This window comes from Mandrillus leucophaeus, unplaced genomic scaffold (genome assembly GCF_000951045.1).
Source record: "Mandrillus leucophaeus isolate KB7577 unplaced genomic scaffold, Mleu.le_1.0 Scaffold156, whole genome shotgun sequence".
Lineage (NCBI taxonomy): Eukaryota > Metazoa > Chordata > Mammalia > Primates > Cercopithecidae > Mandrillus > Mandrillus leucophaeus.
Genome location: NW_012101543.1, coordinates 1,937,742 through 1,961,549, shown reverse-complemented (window position 1 = coordinate 1,961,549; position 23,808 = coordinate 1,937,742). Strand labels below are relative to the sequence as shown.

The 23,808-nt window shown below is 33.6% G+C and overlaps 1 protein-coding gene across 3 annotated transcripts in view; it reads right to left on the bottom strand.

Moving 5' to 3' along the window:
• Positions 1 to 23,353, bottom strand: part of PIK3C2G (phosphatidylinositol-4-phosphate 3-kinase, catalytic subunit type 2 gamma) — a 415,055-nt gene extending 391,702 nt beyond the window's left edge. For 2 of the 3 annotated variants that reach the window (XM_011975453.1, XM_011975454.1), the window contains exons 1-3: positions 23,316 to 23,353; positions 5,781 to 6,536; positions 1,627 to 1,709 (exon numbers count right to left, since the gene is read on the bottom strand). In XM_011975453.1, coding sequence (XP_011830843.1) covers positions 1,627 to 1,709; positions 5,781 to 6,458 — 761 coding nt within the window. In that variant the 5' untranslated portion in view covers positions 6,459 to 6,536; positions 23,316 to 23,353. The remainder of the gene's footprint in view (positions 1 to 1,626; positions 1,710 to 5,780; positions 6,537 to 23,315) is intronic. The other variant, XM_011975455.1, reaches the window with a different exon arrangement.
• Between the last annotated feature and the right edge of the window lie 455 nt (positions 23,354 to 23,808).

The following is a 23,808-nucleotide window of genomic DNA, read 5'->3' as shown; positions in this document are numbered from 1 at the left end:
AGCAAGAAGTTAATTAAAGATTGAACATTTCCGTGAACTTGAGGTGATTTGTTTTTGCAAATTTGAGGTGAATGTTTTGTATCTTTGTGTGTAAGTCTTTCAATCCTTCTCATGGTTATAGGTTTTATGAGGCAGGGACCTTGCTTTTTTGTTTACTTGTTTATTTTAAATATGAGTATCTCCCATGCATGAGCTAGTTATTAGACAATGAAATAGACTTTAAATTAATGACTAAATAAATGATTCAAACATTTAATTTCAAATAATCATTTGGTAGAAAGTGAAAGCTTATAAAACTGTATAGTTATATTTCCGACAACAACCAAAACTGAGTTAAAACCAAATAATTAAAATATGAATGCCTTAGTTTTTCTTCTTTTTTTTTTTTTGATACGGAGTTTCCCTCTTGTCGCCCAGGCTAGAGTACAATGGCGCGATCTCAGCTCACTGCAACCTCCACCTCCCAGGTTCAAGTGATTCCCCTGCCTCAGCCTCCCGAGTAGCTGGGATTACAGTCTCCTGTCACCACACCTGGCTAATTTTTATATTTTTAGTAGAGACGAAGTTTCATTCACCATGTTGGCCAGGCTGGTCTCGAACTCCTGACTTCAAGTGATCCACCCACCTGGGCCTCCCAAAGTGCTGGGATTACAGGCAGGAGCCACCATGCCCGGCCTTTTATTTTTCTTTTTTGAGACAGGGTCTCACTCTGTCGCCCAGGCTGGCATGCAATGATGTGACAACTCACTGCAAGCTCCACATCCTGGGTTCAAGTGGTTGTCCTGACTCAGCCTCCCAAGTATCTGGTGTTGCAGGTGCACGCCACCACACCTAGCAATTTTTTTTTCTTTTATATTTTTGGCAGAGACAGGGTCTCACCACTTTGGCTAGGGTGGTCTTGAACTCCTGGCCTCCAGTGATCCACCTGTCTTGGCCTCCCAAAGTTCTGGGATTACACGTATGAGCCACCGTGCCTGGCCGAATGCATTAGTTTTTCAAAACTTTCAGAAACCTTAGCAACAGAAGAGGTAGAACTATATAAATTTTAATTGCTAATAAGAAATTGGCCTTAAAAAAGGTGTCTATGTTTATATCATAAATTCATCTTTAGATTAACAAAATACCAGTGAATTTTTTGGAATATCTGCTAGTGATCAAATTCATTTCTCAATGAATTAACACACACACATTTATTCAATACTCTGCCAATCCACTCAAGATAAGATTGAACGATGATGATTCTACATAGACTGCCCCAGGTAGGGAGGATAAATTTATGTTAATTTGGGGGTTAGCCAGAGGTGTTAGTTACTTACATCATTAAACAACAACAAAAAAATTCATTGCAAACCAAACCACCAACAAACAAGTGAACGTCTGAATTTATAAAACATTTAACTTTAACCAAATTTTTAAGAGAAAAACATCTATTTGACTATAAACAACAAAAACATTAACAGAAGTTGATTAATGAACTAATTTGTCAAAAATTTGTGTGTGTGTGTGTGTTCTGAAATTACAGGACTTTGACTTTTATATGCTAAATTAATCAGTTCAGTGATGTCAAAATACACAAATTTATTTAGGCACAAAAATTTCAAAGTTTAATGAAATATCAATACTCACTTTTTTACTTTGTTGCAGAAAGAGGCCAGGCTCGTATTACTGCCTTGAGGTACTTCCACTAGCTGAATGGAACAACCTATTGACTTAAAATTAAAACTACTAAATTAATATAATTTGGTGAAGAGAAAATATTAAATAATTCTACAGTTTTATCCTGTTTTGAAGTTTCATTCAGATTTCATTTTTAAATTTTTAGATTTTTAAAAATTGAAGTAATATTTACATATAGAAAAATGCATAGATCTTAAGTATATAATTTGAGTTTTGTAGAAGGCATAAAACTGTGCTATCAATACCCCAATGACAATATAGAACATTTCTTTCATTTTAGAAAATGTCCCCATATCTTTTTTTATATAAATCTGCATATCTATTTGGTAACTATTGTTATTCAGATTTCTATCACCATAAATAAGGTATATGCGGTATTTTATTTGCAGCTTCTATGTAATGATACACATATTTTAAAATTATTTCTGCTATCACACATATCAGTAGTTTATCATTGTTATTGCTGATTAGTAGTATTCCATTGTGTGACTGTTCCACAATTTGTTTAGTCATCTTCCTATTAATGAACCTCTGGGTTGGTTTTAGCTTTCTGGTATTGTAAAGAAAACTATTAATGCTCATATACAAGTAAATATGTGAATGCATGCTTCATTTCTTGGGAATATATACATGAATAGCTTGGGAATATATGAATGAATAACTTGGTCAGAGAGCGCATGTAGGGTTAAAGAAACCATTCTTGCTTTATGCATTTTAAAACTCTGTTATTAGGTATGTACACATTTCAATTTATTATCTCTTCCTGATTGACCATTTTAGCATTACAAAATGATCCCTTTTTTCTCAGCCCTGAAATAATATTTTTGATATTAATAATCATGCAAGCATTTTTTCCTGATTGAATGTTAAGTCTTTTTGTTTCTTTTACTTTCAATCTATCTCTGCCTTTGTTTCTTGTGTCCCTCGTAGACAGTAATTGAGTCCTTCCTTTTTTTAATCTCATTTGTCAATTCCTGCCTTTTGTTTGGAATGTTTATTCTATTTACATTTTGTAATTTATGGAAAGTGTTAGATTTAAGACTGTCTTACTTATATTTGTTTCTAATTGTCTTTTCTATTTTATTCTGTTCTTCTATTTCTCCTGACATGTTTATTTTATTTTATTCTTCTGCTGCATTTTTAGATTTTCTTCTTTTTTTTTTTTATAATTCATGGTACTAGCTCTAGGAATTACAATATCCACTCTTAACATATATCAGTTTACTTGGAGTTACTACTGTAACCATTGCATTTAACATGTATGAATTTACATAGCAAAATAACATTTAACCCCCTTCCACCCATTATGTTATTATTGCCGAATAGTTTTTTATTCACATACACAATAAATCCTACAATAGCATGCTATTGTATTGCTTTAGTACATTGCCTTTCAAAAAATTTAAAGTAGTTATTTGTATTATTCAACTACTATTTCTATCATTCTTCACTCTTTCTTAGATTCCATCTGGTGTCATTTTCCTTGTACCGGAAGTATTTAATTTGGCATTCTCATGTGTCTGCTAGCTGACTAATTTCTTTCAACGTTTGTTTATGGTAATGTCTTTATTTTGTTTTTGGATTTGAAACTTATACTCAGTGGATATTTAGTATGTTGTATTTTCTTTCAAAGATTTAAAAATGTCATTCTATTGTCTCTGGCTTCCATTGTTTCGAGTGAGAAGTTTCCTTTTATTCACATTGTTGTCCTACTGTGTAAAATCTTTTCTTTCCTTTTTGCCCCCTTCCATAATTTTCCCTTTTAATTTTTAGATGTTTGAGTATAAAATGTCTATATGTGGCTGTCTTTGCATTTATTCTATTTGGGTTGTGGTGAGCTTCTTAGATCTGTAATTTGATATTTTCTATCAAATTTGAATAATTTCCTGACCATTATTTCTTCAAATTAATTTTGCTCCCTATTTTTCTTTCCTCTTGTTAGCATTCCAGTTGTCCACATATTATGCTTCTTGTCTCATAAGTCTCTGAATCCCTGCTCATATTTATATGATCTCTGTGTTTTCTCTACTTCAGTTTGGATAATTCCTGCTGTTTTGCTTTCAAATTATTATTTTTCACCTGTTCTTTCCTATCTGTTGTTAAGCACATCGAGTAACTTTTTTATTGCATATATTTTGTTTCCAGCACTGGACTTGGCCTTTGTTTTTGTGTGTTTGTTTCTTGATGTTTCTAATTTCCTGCTGAGCTCATCATTGGGCTAGCCATTATGAACATCTTTATCTACTTGAACATACTTTTAATAACCAATTTAAAGTCCCCATCTGTTAATTCCAACATCTGGATTATCTCAGAGGCTCTTTTGACTGATAGAGTTATTTTCTTGAGCGAGAGCCAAAATTCCCTGCTTCTTTACATATCTATGCATTTTTTATTTTATGTTGAATATTGTAGATGGCTCATGATGAATCATCATTAATTTTTTTTTTCATTGGCAGGCAGTTAAAATCCTTCTTGTCTTGTTTGCCTTATTACTCTGATTTTTGGTTGTTGTTAGGCCACATCTATTTTGGTTAATGTAGCACTCATTTTAGAGCATGAGTTTTACTCTTAAGACATGGCTTTGTAGCTTCATTTGAATGCCTGAAGTGCTCATATCAGTCTCTTCTCTAATTTGGCCCAAATTTCTGCCTTGTAATTTCAAGTCTGTGTAATTAACACAATCCCATCCAATTCTCAGTCAAAAGCTGACATTATCTACTAAGCCTTGCAAGCATATCCTAATATTGGCCAAGCAGTAAGTCCTCTCTATACTTCTGACCCATACCCATTTCATAGCTACCTCTTTTGTAGCACTCTGCTTGTCAAATCATAGCTGCTTCTGCAACTTGGAACTGCAGGCTCTGCCTTCGCAGTCAGTGATAGTGCTGCTCAGACTGGGCTCCACCAGCCTGCACAGCAGCATGAAATTGCCCTCAGGCACAGACTGAGATGATCACAGGGCTCACTTTTCTCAAGGATTTATGTTCTGTACTGCCTATTCAACACCTTCAATCAACTGCTTCATTTATTTCGTTTAACTGTATAGTTGTTTTTAGGAGTAGGGAAAGTTTAGTAGTTGTTACACTATTGTGATCAGAACTAAACAGCCCCAAGATTTACTGAATTTTAATTTAGATATTTTGAGGTGCTACCTCTTTTGCAAGTGAATTCGAATGAAATAGAATTAGATGTTTCTTTTCCTATGCACTTACTCCACCCGTTATTTTACTATGTTGCCATTATTTGTTTGCAAGTTAACATGAGCAATATGCTATTCCTGAATTCAGGCATCATATCTTTTCTTCTTTGCATTACTCTGGATAGCATATCACAATATATTTTAAGGATTTTTAAAATAGTTGTTGTATTAAATAAAGAACCCGTCTGCCTCACCCAGAAAACTACAGCTGCAATAATGTTTCTCCTTTTTTAAATCAGAAATAAATATTATTTACTTCTGATTTTACTTGTGTCTAGACTCAAACAGAGAAACAGAGAAGTCTTCAAATACAGAAAAAAGCTCTGGTTACTAAAATGATTGGAAAGTTAGTAATAAAAGCATTAAGATGAGTCACACAATGAATACTTAATTTCCTACCTTTGGAATGATCTCGATAGAAGTTGCCTGCTAATCATATAAATTAGGAGACACTGAGTAAAGGGGCATTTTTTCCTACCAATAATGATATAAAGTTCCAAATCATTACAATGTGACTTAAAATATAAATGTAATGAAACGTATTTGTATTTGTGTATGTGCATTAAACAAAAAATAGAAAATATTGTCAGTTAAACCTTCAACTCTGCCATTTTTATCAATGAAATGAAAGTACCATAATTAAAACCAAATAAAATTTTATAATAGTTTTGATGAAACTGGAACTGGAACCTTATAGATGATATTTTAAAAAACTTATTTCCCCTTTTCTCAGAAAAAAATCTTTAATACAAGAACACATCATTTTTGAAAATATTTTTTTCAAAAGTAATATGAATAGGTTTCCCTATTTAAGGTTAGTTACCTTCATTACCAAATTAACACAATACATTATTGAATGATTCTTTCAGATTCATATTTTTAGATTGACATGTATTACACATACCTCTATGTTCTTCTGCCATGTACTTTCCCCCATCCAGGGTTGAAGAGAGCCTTTCAAAAGCATCCAAGAGGGTTCCACAATGTTCACATGTCCACTCCTTTTATTCTCTTCTTTGGGCATGAAGTCAGTTGAGAAGGACGAATTTGTAGGAGGTATGCTGCTTTCAAATCCTATAGGGTAGTTACGGTTTTCATTTTCTAATTCTTTCTGTAGATTAATTTTATCCAAACTTGTGAATGATGGAGCTAAAATATTGAATCTGGAATCATCAGCACCATGATGTTTTCCTCTAGGGCTTCCCCAGGGGCATTCTTTATTCATATTTTGAGGTTTTGGTAACACAGAAGGACTAAAACCAATTGCTGGTGCTTTTCTAACTTGATGCCAGGAGAGTTCATGGCTTTTAGAAGTGAATTCATTCAAGGATATTTGGTGTGCTTCGTTTAATGAATGCCCTTTTGAGTCCCATTTTGGTGCAATAGGCACAAAAAAGGTGTCTTCATCAATTTCACTCTCATAGTGTGGAATTTTGCCACTGATCTCATCTACTATCTGATCAAAACCCAGACTGACTTGGCTAGAAGAATGGGGTTGACTTACAAAGAGAAATTCTTGGTGTTCATACTGCTTTTCATGTGATTCATTGGGATTTGGATCTGTTTGCCAAGAATATGCCATTTTTTATTTTATGTAACTGAGAGGGTTGACTCTGCTCCAAATATCTCCTTGATAATACAAAAGAAGATAGAAATTTTCCTAGAAAAAGCATAAAATGAAAGAAAAAGTATTTAATTTGAAAGAAAAGAGCTTGTAAGACAGATATAGGATAAATAACTATAAACAAGTGTTTTGTGGGCTTTTTTTTTAGCAAGTGAAATAATTCCTTAAGTACTATAAAACTCTATCTGGTCTTACAACATTATGAGTCTGAAAGGAAAGTATTGACTGGGTAGACTGATAAAACTCCTGTGATAGAAAAATAAGTTCACCTCAATTATAATGAAAGTTTCATGAACCTATTCAAAGTCAATATTCCCCTTTTTCTATTAAATATCCACTTATCATTTGAGTACAGAGGGAAATCTATAAGCATGTTGGCATGCTAAAGTCTCTTTCTTATTAGCTAAACAGTCTCTTCTTGACCAGCAATTACCCCGTCCATAGACATAGTTTTAACTCTTTTCTATCCACCACAACAAATACCTTAATATGGTTAGCTAGACATTTTCCTTTTCCCCAAAAAACTCTAAATAATTGCAAAGCCTTTTATACTTCCCTAAAACTACTAACATTAAGTTCATCAATTGACTTCATGTTAGTAAATTCAAAAGACAGTTTTCAGTCCTTTTTGAATTTATCTCTTCACAGGATTTGATACCATTCACCATACTTGTAATTTCTTGCTTTCTTACTTTGGCTTTTCATGACACTGAACTTTCTGAGTCTTTCCGTGATTTTTTGTTTTTTTATTTTTCCTATTATGCATTTTCCATCATATCCTTGTCAGAGCTTTTTTTCTTCCCTATTATTCTTTTATTGTAAATTATTTCATACCTCCTGTGGTTTAAATTACTATCCTATCCATTTGTCAATGACTTTAACCTTGGCCACTCTTCTTATTACTTAATCAATAGCTCCATTTGGATATCTTTTAAGTCTCCAAATGAAAGTCCAAAACTAATCATAATTCACCCAAGAATCTGCTCTTATTACAGTGTTCTATGGGGCAACAAAATGACACAATTATTCACGCAGTTGCTCAAACCAGAAACCAGAGTTTCACCTTTGAATCCTTCCTCATCTTTCTTCTTCTATATTCAATAATCCACCAGTCCTTGTAGGGTGTACTACAGAAATACATCTTGAATCTGTCTTCCCCTCTCTATCACTACCATAGTCCTCATTTAAAGCTTTCATATTTTGACTTGAAATATTGTATTGACTCTGGGACTCCTTTTCCATTTTCTGCAATTCATTTTTGTGCCCTATACAGTAATCCAATTATGTATGTTTTATTTAAGACATTAACCAAATATCGCCACTGGTTATAGTTTTTCAGTGGTTCCCTATTATCTCAGGATAACGTTTATTAATTCCTCAGTTGACTTGGAAGTTCCTTAATGATACGTGACACTGCACACTGTCTAGGTTCCCCTTATGCTACTCAGTTTCATTCTCTCCTTTTCATCATCCTGGCCTTCTGGCTCCTCAAAAGGACTTCATTTTTGATAACTGACATTTTCCAGGGTGTTATCCTGGACACTCATCCTACTTCTTGCCTTGCTAATTCTTTTTCATTATTTAGGATTTAATTGAAATATTAGTTCTTCAAAGAAACCTTCTGAATGCCCTGGGAAGGTAAAACTACTGTATATTTTCTACAGTTTACACTTCTCATTGGGACTAATAATTACACCTGTAATTACATATGTACCATTTCACCTTTCCATTAGATCAGCAGACCACATTTGTTATTGGTTTTTCTTACTTACAACTCAGTGCCTCGTCTATTGCTTCACTCAGAGTGGATGCTCTTTTGTTGACCATATTATTTAACAAATTTTTTAAAACCACAGTTAAGTTAGGAAAAAAATGAAATTGTGAAGTATTTGCTTCACTTTGATGGATTTATTAATTCTCTTGACAATTATGTGTGCATGTGGTAAAGACAAAAACAATTTTAAAGGATAATTCTGGTAATGATTATCAAACATTTCTCTATCAATCTTTTTTGCAATGCAATTTGATTTTTATTATACTGGCATTTAAATTTTTTTGAAAATCATAATCACCTAAGGAATAAATGAATTAGATTTATTATACTTTATATATTCAGTAAAGTAATTGAACTAACTGATAAATTTGGGAAAGATTTTCAAGAGATGTATGTAAATGGTGTATATAATAAAGTGTTAACCAGAAAATGAATCTCAAAATATTATTTAAAGCTATTATAAGAATTCATGAGTCACATAGCTATATCATTATCTACCTGAAACGCCCTTTTCAGGAATGGCAATTTTTCTCTTGATGTTTCTAGTATAAGCTATGTTTCATTGGAGCAAATTGTACTCCTTTAACCATCTGTCATGGAACTCAGAATTTGTCAGCAGATGTGACTTTAATTTTGACAACAACACTTAATATTCTGTTCTGCTCTTTCTTAGCTTGACTTGCTCCTTGTAGTTTATTATGGTAAATGTAGCTACATTAAAGTGACTTCCACAATTTTTGATGTTTTCAAAACCTTGAGTTTTTTTAATTTTATGGAGTCACAGGAAGGTCTTTAAATAAGGTATCAGTGGTCTGATGCAGCAATTAAAGATTCCTTTAGGCTGGACCATCTTGTTATTGTTAATGATATCTAACAGTTTTTGAGCACCTACTCTGTGCTAATGCTTTATATATGTAGACATTTATATGTTTTAACATGTTTATTTCTCACTTCAATCTGTCAGATATATAGTATTATTACTACCACTGAGCAAATAAACGGAGGAACAAAAAAGTGTATTAACTTATCTAAGATTTGAGTTTATGTTTACAGATTTATTATAAACAAGGATTAAAGGAGGCACATGAGTGAACATGACATACTAGTATAACATGTAGAGCATGCCTGGATTTTGGCCCTGAAACAGAGTATTCACTCAACTCAACTATCTCCACTAAAAAGGGTTAAAAACTTTTTAATTTTTATTAATAACAACTTTTTTTTTCAAGTACTTCTCACAGCAAGCTTGAAATGGGTTAGAAGCCTGTCTGAAAAAATTTCATTATCATGAGATAAAGGAGAATGAGAAATATCTTTTCATATTGAAAATGTAATAAAAACACAACTTCTTCCAGATCCATTTCTTAATATTAAATTTGGTTGTTTTAAGAAATTTCTAATAATTTTCAATCTTTTTTTTTACCATCATATTCTAGAAGCTACAATATTTCTTAGTTTATAAACCAACAAACAAAAATGTTATTTAGTTCCAGCCAATAAATGTTTGCATTTTGCATTATGAAGTAATGTATAAAGTAATTAAAAGTCATACACTTTGACTTTGAAACAGACTACACATGTAGTTTAAGAGCAATTGTGACATATTTGAGAAGGCATGTCTAAGAGTCCCTGATTTAAGTAAGTCTGCAGAACTACAGAAAATGTATTTCATAGACAAAACTGTGTCCCCTCAAATATTCTCATGTTTTGATCCCTGGAACCTGTGACCACGGTAAGTTACCTGGCAAAGAGGATTTAAGAATGCAGATGAAATTAAGTTTCCTAATTAGCTGACCTTAAAATGGAAATATTATCTGACTGGACCCAGCGTAATCACAAAGATCCTTAAAATGGGAGAAGGAGAGAAGAGATCAGACTGCTGTGATATGAGGATTGAATCCACTTTGCTGGCTTTTAAGATGAAGAAAGGGGCCACATGGCTAGAAATATAAGACGTCTCTAGAAGCTGGAATGGTCAAGGGATCTCTCCCTTGGAGCCTCCAGGAAGGAATACAGCCCTGATGAAATCTTGATCTTAGCACAATGGGACCCATGTTGGACTTCTGACTTACAGAACCGAAACGTAATAAATGGGTTGCTTTAAGCCACAAAGTTTGTGATAATTTGTTACAGCAGCAATAGAAAAGAAATATATAAACTGAAAGGTATTTCCTAAATTAACTGGAAAATCAGAGACTAGAATAAGTATAGAAGACCACACAAAAAAACAGCTCTCTGTTATTGGTTGTAAAGTTCAGCTCAATTCAAACAGTGATATTTGAAAGGTGGTATTATTAATGATAACTCCTTAGTGTACTACAATTGCTTATAACCTTGTATTCAGTTCAACTTGCAAGAGGTCAGTTTCTGTTGAGGATTAATTACTTATCTGGCTTCAAAGAGAAAGTACAGACAAAAATTCGGCACCTATCAAGAAAAGGACAGCCTCTGCCAGCTGCTTCTATTTTTTAAATCTACAAAGGTGTAAATATCATTCAAACAACTCCAATGTTCAGAATAGGAACAAAAATGTTTATTTTACAAAAGAACAACAAAAAAGGAACCTTTCTGAGAATGTTTGTTCTTGATCCAAAAAGTCCTGCCCATATTACTAAGAATATCTATAGGAGGAAGATGAGAGAAGTATAGAAGAAATAAATTATGGGATTAAATAAAAATGATCTTTATTTCAGATAACAAATTTTAGGAATATAAAATTTACCAGTGTTTTAATTTATATAAATATCATGGGAGATAGAGATTGTGCCAAGACAGGATGTGTCAATGTTTAATGAGCTAAACCACCTGTATTTTTAGTGAGGTGGAAGGGAAGTCTGTAACTATGGCTGCTGACCTGGTTACTGAGAAGGCTCTGAGCTGGAAGGATATTCTGAAATTCCCAAGTTTCTCTTCAACTGCTCAACCAATTCCCAAGTATCTCCTCACTTGCTGAACCAAGTGTATGTATTACACAGACACACACACAGAAAATAATATTTTAGCAAGACATAAATCTGACCTTTCTCAGTTCAATTTGGTGTATAGAGAAGACAATAACCAGATAGATAGATAGATAGATAGATAGATAGATAGATAGATAGATAGATAGATAGATAGATTTATCTTTTTTTATTTACATTATCTCACCTTTTTCATTTCTAATTTGGAATTGAGTGAGAAGGTAAACATTTTATTATTTATGTAAGCTCTGATACTATTATTATTTAAGTGAAGACAAGAGTTGCTTGAGGAAAACTAATCTTTACAATCTTGATTAGCTGCCCTTTTATGCGAACAACTGACATTTTCTTATTCACATATAATCTGATAGAAGTTTCACTTCCCATTAAACTGCCTAAAGATTCTTGCATATGGAAAATTCAAAGCTGTCATTTATTCTCACTTTTGAGAGATACTGACTTGAATGAATACATTTATTTATTCACACACCTATTACTCATTTGCACATTTGTTTATTCAGTAGCTGTTTTTAAGTATATATGTCAAGCATTGTACAGAGCACTTGGAATACAAAAATGAATACAAAAAATATAAAATACAGCTCTGGCTTTCAAGTAGGTCATAGACACAAATTTGTATTATTGTACAATATAGGAATCACTTTAATAGACACAGGCTCCATTTTATTTGTAGGATTTTATATAGAATATTATTAAGCTTATTTTGCCTTGGAAAAAGCAAAAATAAAATTCATGAAGAACATATCTGAGGTTTGTATGTTGGGTATGTTTTTGTTTAGAATGTGCAATATGTCAAATATAATTTTGTGCAGGACATTAGATCTAGTTTCAAGAATGTTTTGATTCCTAAGCATTGTTAAACTTTCAACGTTAAATATAATAAAGCAGTTGAATCAGTAATTCATTCAATGCCTCTGAGTGTGTCTTAGGAGTAAATAAGACAATAAAAAGTTAGACTCCTATTTTCACATAACAACTTTGGGGTAAATGATTTGTAGGAATAAAGCTTGCTTCAGGGAAAGACATGGAGAGTGAAGGAAACCCACAGACTGAATGCTGATAGCCCTTAAAATATGACACTCGCTATGGGGGCTGCATAAGTACAACCTAGTGGCATTTGAGGAAGAAACAATGATTCAATTATTGTCAGACAAATCTAACCTGAAGAGAATTCCAGGACAATGAGAAGGTTTACTGATCAGAAGATGTGGCTGCTGTTTGCTTTGTCTACTGCAACAAATATGCAGATCCCCTTCCTCTGTTTAAATCTTGTTTTACTGAGTGTTCTCTTAGTAATGAGTGAGAGGATTGGAAAATTATTTTCAATAATTTATTTGCTGCTCAGAGAATTTTTTTTACATTAAAACTGTAAGCAGTGTCATTAGGAAAAGAAGATTTCAGTGTGTCAAAGTGAGTGGGGTAACATTTCAAGAATAGAAGATTCCTAAGCTAACTTGAAGGAAATAGTTTTTCTGACAGATTGAGAAGAGGAAGAGGAGGTTCTTAAATTGGTTTCCATACAGAGGATATCAATTTGGCAGTCAAGTCAAAAACAAGAAGGAAGAAAAACAGGAGTAAGAAAAATACAAGATAGGCCAGGCGTGGTGGCTCACGACTGTAATCCCAGCACTTTGGGAGGCCGAGGTGGGCGGATCACGAGGTCAGGAGTTTGAAGCCAGCCTGGCCAACATGGTGAAACCCTGTCCCTATTAAAAATACACAAAATTAGCAGGGTGTGGTGGTGCACGCCTGTAATCCCAGCTACTTGGGAGGCTGAGGCAGGATAATTGCTTGAAACTGGAAGGCAGAGGTTGCAGTGAATGGAGATCACGTCACTGCACTCCAGCCTGGGCAACAAGAGCAAAACTCTATCTCAAAAATAAATAAATAGGATTAAAAAGATGTGCAATATAAAAGGAGAAAGATGAAGTGAATGAAGACAGGTAAAGACATGAGAAGGCACTTTGTTACAAAGTATTAGGTCATGAGTCACAGCAGTGAAAAAGACCAAAATAGTCTTATAATCTTATGGGAAGGAAAATTGTCACCAGACTTTTTGGCAGCAACACCTTGTGACAGAAGCAAATAATATGATATATTTTAGATATTCAAGAAAAGAAAATTGAACCAAGGACATAAACTGACTTCAAAATTAAAGCTTCTCATGCTGTCATGGCTCCGGAACTGAGGAAACATGCAGGAACTCAGGAAATATTGTTCTTATGGACTTTTATTAATAAATACTGCAGAATAAGCTTCAGACACTCAAAATGACAGAGATATATCAACATAAAGGCTGTTGGTGAGAATTAAATATATAACATGTTTTCTTAGAGACCTCAGACAGATGAGGGACATATTGAAGACAGTTTAATATGGCTATCTGAACTGACAACATAGACACAGTTCAACTTTAATAAAAGGTGGAGGACATGAAAATAATGTATGCATTTTTAAGAAAACTTTTTATTAATCATATAAGTGACTGTATTAGAATTTTTATCCTAATAATATTTTGTGTATAATGCTGGATTTTAAAAAATGAGTAATTCTAGCATCCCCAGAGTCTCTCTCTGTCTCTCTCTCTCTCTCTCTCTGTGTGTGTGTGTGTGTGTGTATGTGTGTGTTTGTGTGTGTCATTTCTTATAACTTCGTTCCTTGGAAGGCCTAGAAGTAATGTTCATTTCAGTACAATGAGCATTCCTCACATTCAGATTGTGGTACTCAAACATCATTACCTTCTAAAAGAAAGCAAGGTTGCTTGGTGGACCAATTGACTTCAGGTTTGGGCAGATAATGTATACAATGAGCTGGGATGTCCTGTGACTCTAGTGAGTAAGAAAGACATCAAAGAATATGAGGGTAAATCAATAGAACCTGTGAGCTAACTCAAAGAGGCTCTTACTGGCTAATATCAAATATGTTTATATCCATGAATTCACATGACACACATTCATGCACAATGAATTAATTGTCTTTGTACAATGCAGGGTTAATAAACAATCAAACATTTATTTTGTCATAGCTAAAATAAAGCTGTCATTGGATAAATAAGTAATAGATAAGGCAAAGTTTCTCTTTGTAGAAGAGAAATAAATAAATGAAGAAAGTGATGAAATTGCATTATCAATATTTTACAGCAACTAATGAATTATAAAAACTAGGCATCAAGCATTGGTGACTGCTAATATCACAAAAAGAGAGGCAGCCAGGTGTTTTGTGCTTCCTGATAAAGAATTCAAAACTACCATGAAGAAATCTTGCCAAAAATTCTAACTTGAATATATTTGATTAAGCCTCTAGATTTAATTACCAATGCCCAGGAAATATAGAGGGCAGAGACATGTTAAACTAAATCAGGTGGAAATCTGTACAGAAAAAATCATATGGTTTCTTTAACAAGTAAATTTCTACAAAAAAAAATAAATGGAGCAGAAATCCATTAATTTAAAAATACTTTAAAATATCTACTCTCCAAAATAAGGGAAAATAAAGCCATGCAATTTAGGAATAAACACTTGCTTGAAGAAATTATATAGAAAAGTACAGAAGTGATGTCAGAAGAGTGTTTACCCTTGGGGAGAGAAAGGGCATTGTGTTTGGGAGAGTAAGCAGGGCTTTCTGGACATTAGGAAATTTCTAGACATGGGAGGTGATTACAAGGTTGTTCAATTTCTAATAGCACATTAAGCTGTACCTTTATTTTGTGTAGTTGCGAATATCATCAATTTAAAAAGTATTAGGTAGCATGATTCATTGGATGTATGAAACTGAAGGACTTGTACAAAATCTACATGAAGATGCTGAATAAGCAGTTGTTACATGTGGGTCTTGAATTGAGGTGACATACCTTATGGTTTACTCCATAAGCCTCTTTTAAAGAAGGTTAAGAGATTAAGAAGAGATATCAATATGAGAATAAAATCTCAGTCTAAGAGACAATCAGTATATAATGATGGATGGACCCCAACGAGAAAAGTACAGAATAGTCTGAGAGGTAGGAGAAAAATAATAAGCCACTGCCATCTCACTTTGTCCACTTGTGGTCCTGGTAAGAGGAAAATAAGTGAAAAGCAAGCTGCTTCTTTTTAAGGACCTGACTGAGAACTGCAGATATCACTTCTTCTCACATCTCATTGCCCTGAATGTATAACAACAGGAAGGCTGGAAATGCAGTCTCTTATTTTGTTTGCCATGGGCCTAGGGAAAAACATGAGTATTTTATTACTAAAAGGAATAAATGACCTTGTTTAGAAAAGTCATGATTGAATGACTTTGAAGTTCTCTGGGAAGGCTGGAGTTAGTGTGTGAAATGAAAATGCTGAGCCAAGTGTAACTAGCAGAAAAGTCTCTAAGAGACGTGGAGGAACAAGGTCAGAGGAGGTCAGCAAGTAGAGGACACACGGGGCAGTAGAGAAGGATGTCTGGGGAGTGTAAGGAGTGGAATTTTATACTGTGTTGAAAAGGAGTGGCCTGGTAGTCAACAGTCATTTAGAAGAACGTGGGCCTGTCTCCTATTCCTTGGTATGTGAGGCATGGGACAATGAAGAGCTTCCACCAGAGTGTAGCAAAAGAACAGAGTCCTAAAGGAGAGCCAAGTCTTCCTTACAAAAAGAGTGTAAAGGAAGCCTAAAAAATATCAGCAAAACATCTTGCATAGATTAAATCTCAAGTGAAAGAACGTGTCCCACTGTGTATTTTTCAAATTGAGATTCTGTCACTCTTCTTGCTTTTATGGGAAAAAAATGCTAATCAATTCGGATGTAGTTCTTAAAATTATATTTTTAGTTTAAATGCCTTTTAAAATGTATGTAATTTAATAATAAAAGGAGTTGGTATGTTAGTAAACAACTTCAGGCATGTCAAAGTTACATTTTTGGAATATGAAACTATCCCTTAAGAGGATTTATATTTATAGAGCATTATATCTTTTAACCATAAAGTACCCACAATAGACTGTTTTATTTTAAATGATCTAGAATTAGAGTAAAACTATAGATCATTGTAGAGCTAGCCTATATTTTATAGAATACTGGTTCAAAACCATTGGGACTGGTTTAACTGATAAGTTTTACCTCACTTGGAAACTAAGCCACTGCAGATTTTCCTTGAAAACAATAGTAGTCCTTGGGCCACATTTAATGTTATTCCCTAAGGTCAACATAATTCTACAAAACTAAAGCAGAATTTCAGCACCATTTAGTCAAAGGTAACGGGGGTTAATGAGAAAAAAATATGGGCTCAAGAGAGTTTCATCTTTACTCTTCATTAATAGCTGCATGACTTTGGGTAAATTAATAAACATTTCTAACATCTCAAATTTATTATTAATAAAAATAAAGATATTAATAACTACCTTCCATAGTGTTAATAACTATCATTTAACAAAAACTTGTTGGGCCATGCTCAGTGGCTCACGTCTGTAATCCCAACACTTTGGGCTGTCTCTTATACACATCTAGATGTGTATAAGAGACAGCATCCACACGTACTGGCTGGCACTTGCTTAGTATCTGGAGGAGAATAAATATGCCAGTCTGAAAAAAATGGTAAAGAGATGGTTCATTTTCCTGCTACTGCTGGATTGAGAGATACAGGGTCTGATCAATTCCCTCCACCACTCTAAAAAGGTTGCTCTGTTGCACAGCAACACCCTTCAGTAGCAACGAAGGCCACATGGCCACTTAGCTTTCTACATGCTTTCTAAGACTAAAATTTGCATTATTGCAAAATGTCGCGTCTATGGTGACGTGCATCATGTAGGAATGGGGGATGTTTTGCCTCATGTAGGAATGGGGGATGAATCTTTGGGATACAAAAAATGCCATGGGAAAGTACAAAAACAGTCCACTACTGGCAAAAGAAGGACTATATACTGACTAGAATTACCTAGATATGTATACCTTCTCAAAATAGTCAATCAGACAATGAAAGCAATATAGACGAAGTCCAGAATTTAGAGAAATTAAGTGACTGCTAGTGACCAGAAATCAGATGAAGTCTGCTCATATTTACCATCCCTTTAGTTGAAAATCTGAGAAACATGCTCTAACAGGTCAATAATGAGAGGAACCAGGCAAGATAAGCTGCAGACATTATTTATGAGTCATCAATGGAGAGAATTCAAAGGATGAGTACTTGGGAAAAATGTGTTAATATAGATGTGGGAATATACTACAAGAAATAAAGTGAATGCTTATCAAGACATAAAAGATCTTACTTCTGAAAAATAAATGCTATGTATAATGAAGTAATTATTATAAAAACAGTAGTTATATGTGATTGATAAAATTAAGAAATCATGTGTTCTATTAAATACTCTATAAAATTAAAAAGTAGCAAAACAAAATGAAAAAAAAGAAATTGAATAAGAAGATGTCAATAAAATGGAGCTTAATGAGATACTGAGATGTGAAGAACCTGAAAATTCAGTCACATATTTAAAATATTCCTTAAAGCAGAATCTATACATCAGAAAACTAAATTTTGAAATAAAAATTGAGAAATACTATGAATACAGAATAAGAGGAACAAGTGATAGAAATGTATAAGAAGTGATACTACAATTGTAACATTCATGGAAAGAACTATCACTATATTATGGAAATCCTAAAAATAAATCAGAAAAAGTAGAAACAACCAACATTGAAGATGGCAAAAAAAGAAAACCCTGAATATGCATATCACATCTGCATATGTATATGGCACATATCTACATAACCAGAAAATATATGTATACTGTGATAATTTCAAAATGAAGCATTTACTCAACATGAAAAAAATGAAGAAAAAGAAGAGAATGAAGAGGAGGAGGAAGAAGGGAGGGAGGGAGAGAGGAAGAGAGGAGGAAGAAAAAGGAGGAGGAGAAAGAAAAATCCATCTGGACATACAGTTTACTTTAAAGACAAACTGCCTTAAGATAATGGAACTATGTCTACATAGTTCTAAAGGTGAATATGTTCTATACCAAGAATTCAGTTTGTGTTTTGTATGTGAGAGCAGCTAAAACATATTCAGAACATATGTTAAGTGCTCACAAACCTTTGTGCACTTCTAATGAGTAACGTGCATCAGGCCACAAATTTTTAATCAAAATAAGAACTCACTAATAGGGAACTAATAGTAACTCTTTAAAAATCAGTTAACGTTGATTAGGTCTAAATAATGATTGCAAATATAATTTAATAATTTCAAAATTTACTCCGTATTAATGAGCAAGATGAAGAGTCTTAGATTGTATTTCAACTAAAACTGAAAGGCATGGTAAATTTTCTGTCTTACTAGAGGAAAGGGGATAAAATATGCTGTTCTGTTTCTATCAGTTTTTTTTACAAGTTCATATATATTTGTTTGTATATAGAGAGTTATTAAGTATTATAGACCTATTAGTTGGAGAAAAATACCGTCCTTATTTTCCAAAACACTAGAGGAATCAAAATGTGATAACATTTACATTACATTCAGCAGAAATACAGGAAATTAAAAGTATGTTTTAAGAATAGTAAAGAGAACAGGCCCTCTAGGATCACTGACATCTAATGATGATAAATATAAGCAGTTAATAGGATTAAGAACATTATGCAAATATAAATTTTCTATTGCATAGTGTTTTTGTTTTGTTTTGTTTGACGAAGTCTCGCTCTTGTTCCCCAGGTTGGAGTGCAATGGCACAATCTGGCTAACTGCAACCTCCGCTTCCCAGGTTCAAGCAATTCTTCTGCCTCAGCCTCCCAAGTAGCTGGAATTACAGGCACCTGCCACCACGCCTGCCTAATTTTTATATTTTTAGTAGAGACAGGGTTTTATCATGTTGGCCAGGCTGGTCTCGAACTCCTGACCTCAGGTGATCTGCCCACCTCAGCCTCCCAAAGTGCTGAGATTACAGGCATGAGCCACCGTGCCCGGCCTATTGCATAGTTTTTGCAGCAGAAACACATAAAAAAATTAAAGCAAAGTTAAAAGTATTGCCAAATATATTACTCAAACATACACACCTACACAAACACACACAGAGAGACATGCAAAATGAAGCAAGAGAGGCAATATTAGTAACAGAAAACTGTAGGCTAAAAGCATCAAGACCATTTTATTGAAATTTTTATGTAAATTATAATATATATATAGGCATTTATGAAGCAGATAAAAGGGTGTGTTTTAAGATGAATTCATGGAAACTTCTGGAATTTTATAACTAGCTCAATTTATTAACTAATATTAACTTTATATTTATACTTTATATATTTACCTTTTCCATCTGCTAAAGATTGAATGCTTTTATCAATAAATCATACAAAAACATTTGTTTTGCATTTAATTTTGGATTTATTCACGATTTCTTAAATGATGAAGCAGAAATGAACATACTTAAAATGTAAAAAATAATTTTCTCACATCAGAAACCAAGTATCAAGGACATATTTGAGAAGGGGATTTAACCAGAGCCCAAGTGGCCAAAGTACAGATTAAAGAAAAATTTGCCGCTAATTATTCTGGAGAAGGCTTTTCTCCTTGGAGTTTGAATAAATAGTCACATATGTGTATACGCAAAAATATAGAAACGCACACAACCATGAAATAATCAAGCTGATGTTTATAAAATTATTTCAGTACTATGAGATGAGAGTGTTATGAAGACTCTAAGAAAGAGAATTCTCAAAATCATTGAGGAAAAGGCTTGCTGAATGAGCAAGTGTTCATATGTCCCATGCAGACTTTTACGGCTGTAATTAGTCTGGTAAGACAGAAGAGAAAAGAGTGGTGACGCTGATCTCAATCTGCAAAAGACACTGTGCACTGTGAGCCAGGTAGATGGTTTTTCTCCCCACGCCCGGAGAGAGTTTTCTCACAAGGCTGAGTGTTGATGAGAAAGTGTTCAGAAACAGTAGATCTGAATTCAGCCTGTCTGCTCACACAGCTGATTTTCTTCTTTTGTTCTCAAATACAATATTCCAAAAAATAGCTGTCTCTAGAAAAAAAAAAATGACTCCTACTCAAAGATGCACAGTAACAAGAAAGCAATCATAATGGGACCTAAGGAAAAATATCACAACAAAGGAGGAAGCCAATGTGATCTCGGGGGAAGAAAAAAGATGACGAATATAAGCCAATACTCAACAACACCGCATTTCGAAAAGCAGAACAAAGTAAAAATGTGTTCTCATAACCTGTTTATCTCTAGAACATTACCATTAATGGAAATTTTTAAAGAATGTGCTTAAGAGTGGAAGGAAAATTATTCCAGGGAAGGTTTGAAAATACCAGAAGGGGAGGTTAGTGAATATGATAGTAAATATGTGGCTAATTCTGAACTAACGTTGACTATATAAACAATAACAATTTCTAATCTGGAAAGCAAAATAAGTAAGATATAATTAAATACTAGACTATAATGCTATATAAGTGGGGGTCGAGCAATCCAACTTTAAAAATTTTTATATTGAGAAAGTACAGATATAGATAAATTTTGATTTCTGAAGAATGCATATTAAATTTTTAGATAATAAATGTATATTCAGATAATACAGGGCATATTTTCTACTGGTAGAAAGAGAAGAATGTAAACAATCACAAAGCAACAAACATTGAGCAAGTCGGAAGGAGTTCCTAAGTGAGAAGAGAAGATGAGAAAAGGGTGGCACCGGTTTCAATCAGCTGAAGTCAAACAATTGCCTTGTCCTATCTTCAGTTAAAGCACAACTATAAATGTTCTCTAAGAGGAAGGAATGAAAAGGTATATGTCAGAAACACATAAATGTAAATTGGTTATGTCATATAAAATCTATAGATTGTTACATTTTATTAAGAAAAAAAGCTAAATGAGATTTGTTACAGATATAGCAGAAATTGAAGGATAAGGATAAGGGCTGCTTAAAATTAAAAAGATGAAAAAGGTATCACAATTTGTAATAATATCAACAACAACAAAAAACTGATGTCATTACATTAAAAAGACAAAACAGACCTATTGGAAAAAATAATTCAGGAGGTAAAGAGTAACACTTTATGAGGTAAAGATTCAGTTCACCAGGTGCATATCACAGATTTTACACTTAAAAATAATTCATTTGAAATTTAAATGGCAACAGTTTGTATTGCTACAAGGAGAAACTGCTGTAGCCGCATTTATAATGGAAGAAACAGTAATCTCACATCATTTGTAGAGTGATCAGTCAAAAATATACAATTAACAAGCTTAACTCAATGAACATATATAAGATACTATATCCAGTATTGGAATTTACACCTTTCTAAGGACAAGATGGCTTATGAAAACTGATCATATATTTGGCTAATTTGAATATAATTCAAAGTCAGTATTATACAGACTGTTTTCTCTGTCCCCAATGTAGTCAAAATCAGTAAAAATAAGATAAGTTACAGAACTCATGTTTTTAAACTTAAAAAACATTTTTAAATAACTTGCACAGTGAAAAACCACAATAAAATTAGAAAAACTTTGAGATAAAAAATAAGGTTGCCAAGAAAAATACATATTTTTGCATAAGAAATTCAAAGATATACATCACTCTTATTTTACAGCTGAAAAACTCTTGAAAATATTTTAGCCAACAGAAAAATAAATCATAATAATTTAAAATGCATGAGTTTTGTCATAAAAGGTCTATTGCTAAGAGCTCATAACGGTTAACATGGATTTATGCCTAAATAATTTAATCATTCTTTTTTTCCTTTGCTATGATTATCTGTATACCATTTCATCAGATCATACATTTGGAAAATAGCAATAATGTAGTTAGAAATACAATACGATGCTTTTCTAGATTGGAAAGGATTACTTCATCATGTTTTCTTCCTAAGCTCTAAGAGAATTGTACCATGTTTTTCTTCCTTGAAGAGAGCTTCCTCACGACCAAAATGACTCCAGCTCAGGCAGAAGAAAAAGTGAAACCATAGCCTTGGGGTTCACAATGGCATCACAGGATCTTGTTTATTCAGTGAATCAGTGAAGACTCACCTACTTACTATGAACCCTTTCTATAGAAGGTAGAAGTTGTCTTTTGTTTTGTTTTGTTTTGTTTTTGCCAGCTCACACATGGTGAGCTATTTTCTTATGCTCAATTCACAAACTTGCTTTTTACCTGGTTTAAATGGCAGATAGACATGTGTGGAGAATAAATAACATGTCATGGAAAGAGCCCTTGAGTTGGAATAAGAAAACCTTGATTAAAATCCAAGCTCTTAATAACATTATTAATGACATGAGTGGTATGTATTCTTTAACCTCGCTCTCAGTCTGTTTCCTAATATGCAATAATTACATTAGCTAATGCATTTAAAAAGGTGATCACTATGTACAAGTTATGTATGATGATTAGTTTGAAAGAATGGGGTATATCTTCTCTCTAACTTAATCCCAAGCTTCAGAAATAGAATTGTTCATCAGACAAGAACATAAGGGAGCAACTGGGACACACAATAGGTTCACATTGGTCTCAGTGAGCTACCAATAAAGAGGGAGGCAGACAGCAGAGAGACGGAGCCCAGCACTGAGGGAGGAAATGGAAATAGAACAGAGCTTCTCTCCAGCAGGAGTTGCGGCTAGTTTGGATCCCATATGTTAAGCAATTCCACCTTCCATTTAACAAGAATTTCCTCTGGGAGCCACCATGGGGATGACATCTACAGGCTAGTGGCACGAGCTTCAAGACACTAAAAGTGTACACTAAGAAAAATCTACCAGCAGACATGAATGAAAGAATTAGCTCAAGGCTCTGATGCAATGGTATGATATCAAATGCAATCTGTGGTGTCAGCTAGCTGGAGAGAGAGAGAAAGAAAAAGGCAGAGGGAGAGGGGAAAAGAGAGAAAGAATAGCTTATTCAGGAAAGATAAATCTTCTAGTTGTAGATTTTGGGGAATATTTACAAGCCAGATATCTCTGTTTCAAAATACGGCACAAACTCACTCTGATTTTAAATTCATCTACCATTTTTGTATCACAGTATAATTAAAGAGCTCTTTTGCCTCAATGATATATTTGAATCGAAATATCATGCTATGTAGTTAAGTATAGGAAGTTTATTTGTTTTAGTTTCTTACCTGACGCGTATATCTTCCTGAAATGAAACACGATCTCATTTCTTTTAAAGAGTCAAATACGCTCACACAAGCTAAAACACTTCTATTTCAAGGGAACGTGATGCTTCCACTGGAAGCTTTTATTCCTGTTTGGCAGGTTGGGCATGTTTGGAAATCTATTTTTCATCAAACCCTGAAGGGTTATATGGAGAAAAAAAAAAAGAGGTTTGCACTGACGAATAGAGGATGTAAGCCAAAAACCTAACAATAAATTAGCTTCTCTGTGCTAAACAGAATTCAGGCCAAACATACTGATCAGCAATATACAAACGAAAATATATTTTTAAAAAAACGTGTAAGGCCAGCATATTTCCCCTCAAATTAGAGCTAAGGTTATTATGTATTTAAACATGGAGGTGGTTGGATGTGGTGAAACAAGTGGTCTCAATTTGCAGGAGCAGAGGTGAGCCCTTGAAAAAGGGACTCTAGCCATTCTGTGAGTTTCAACTATCGA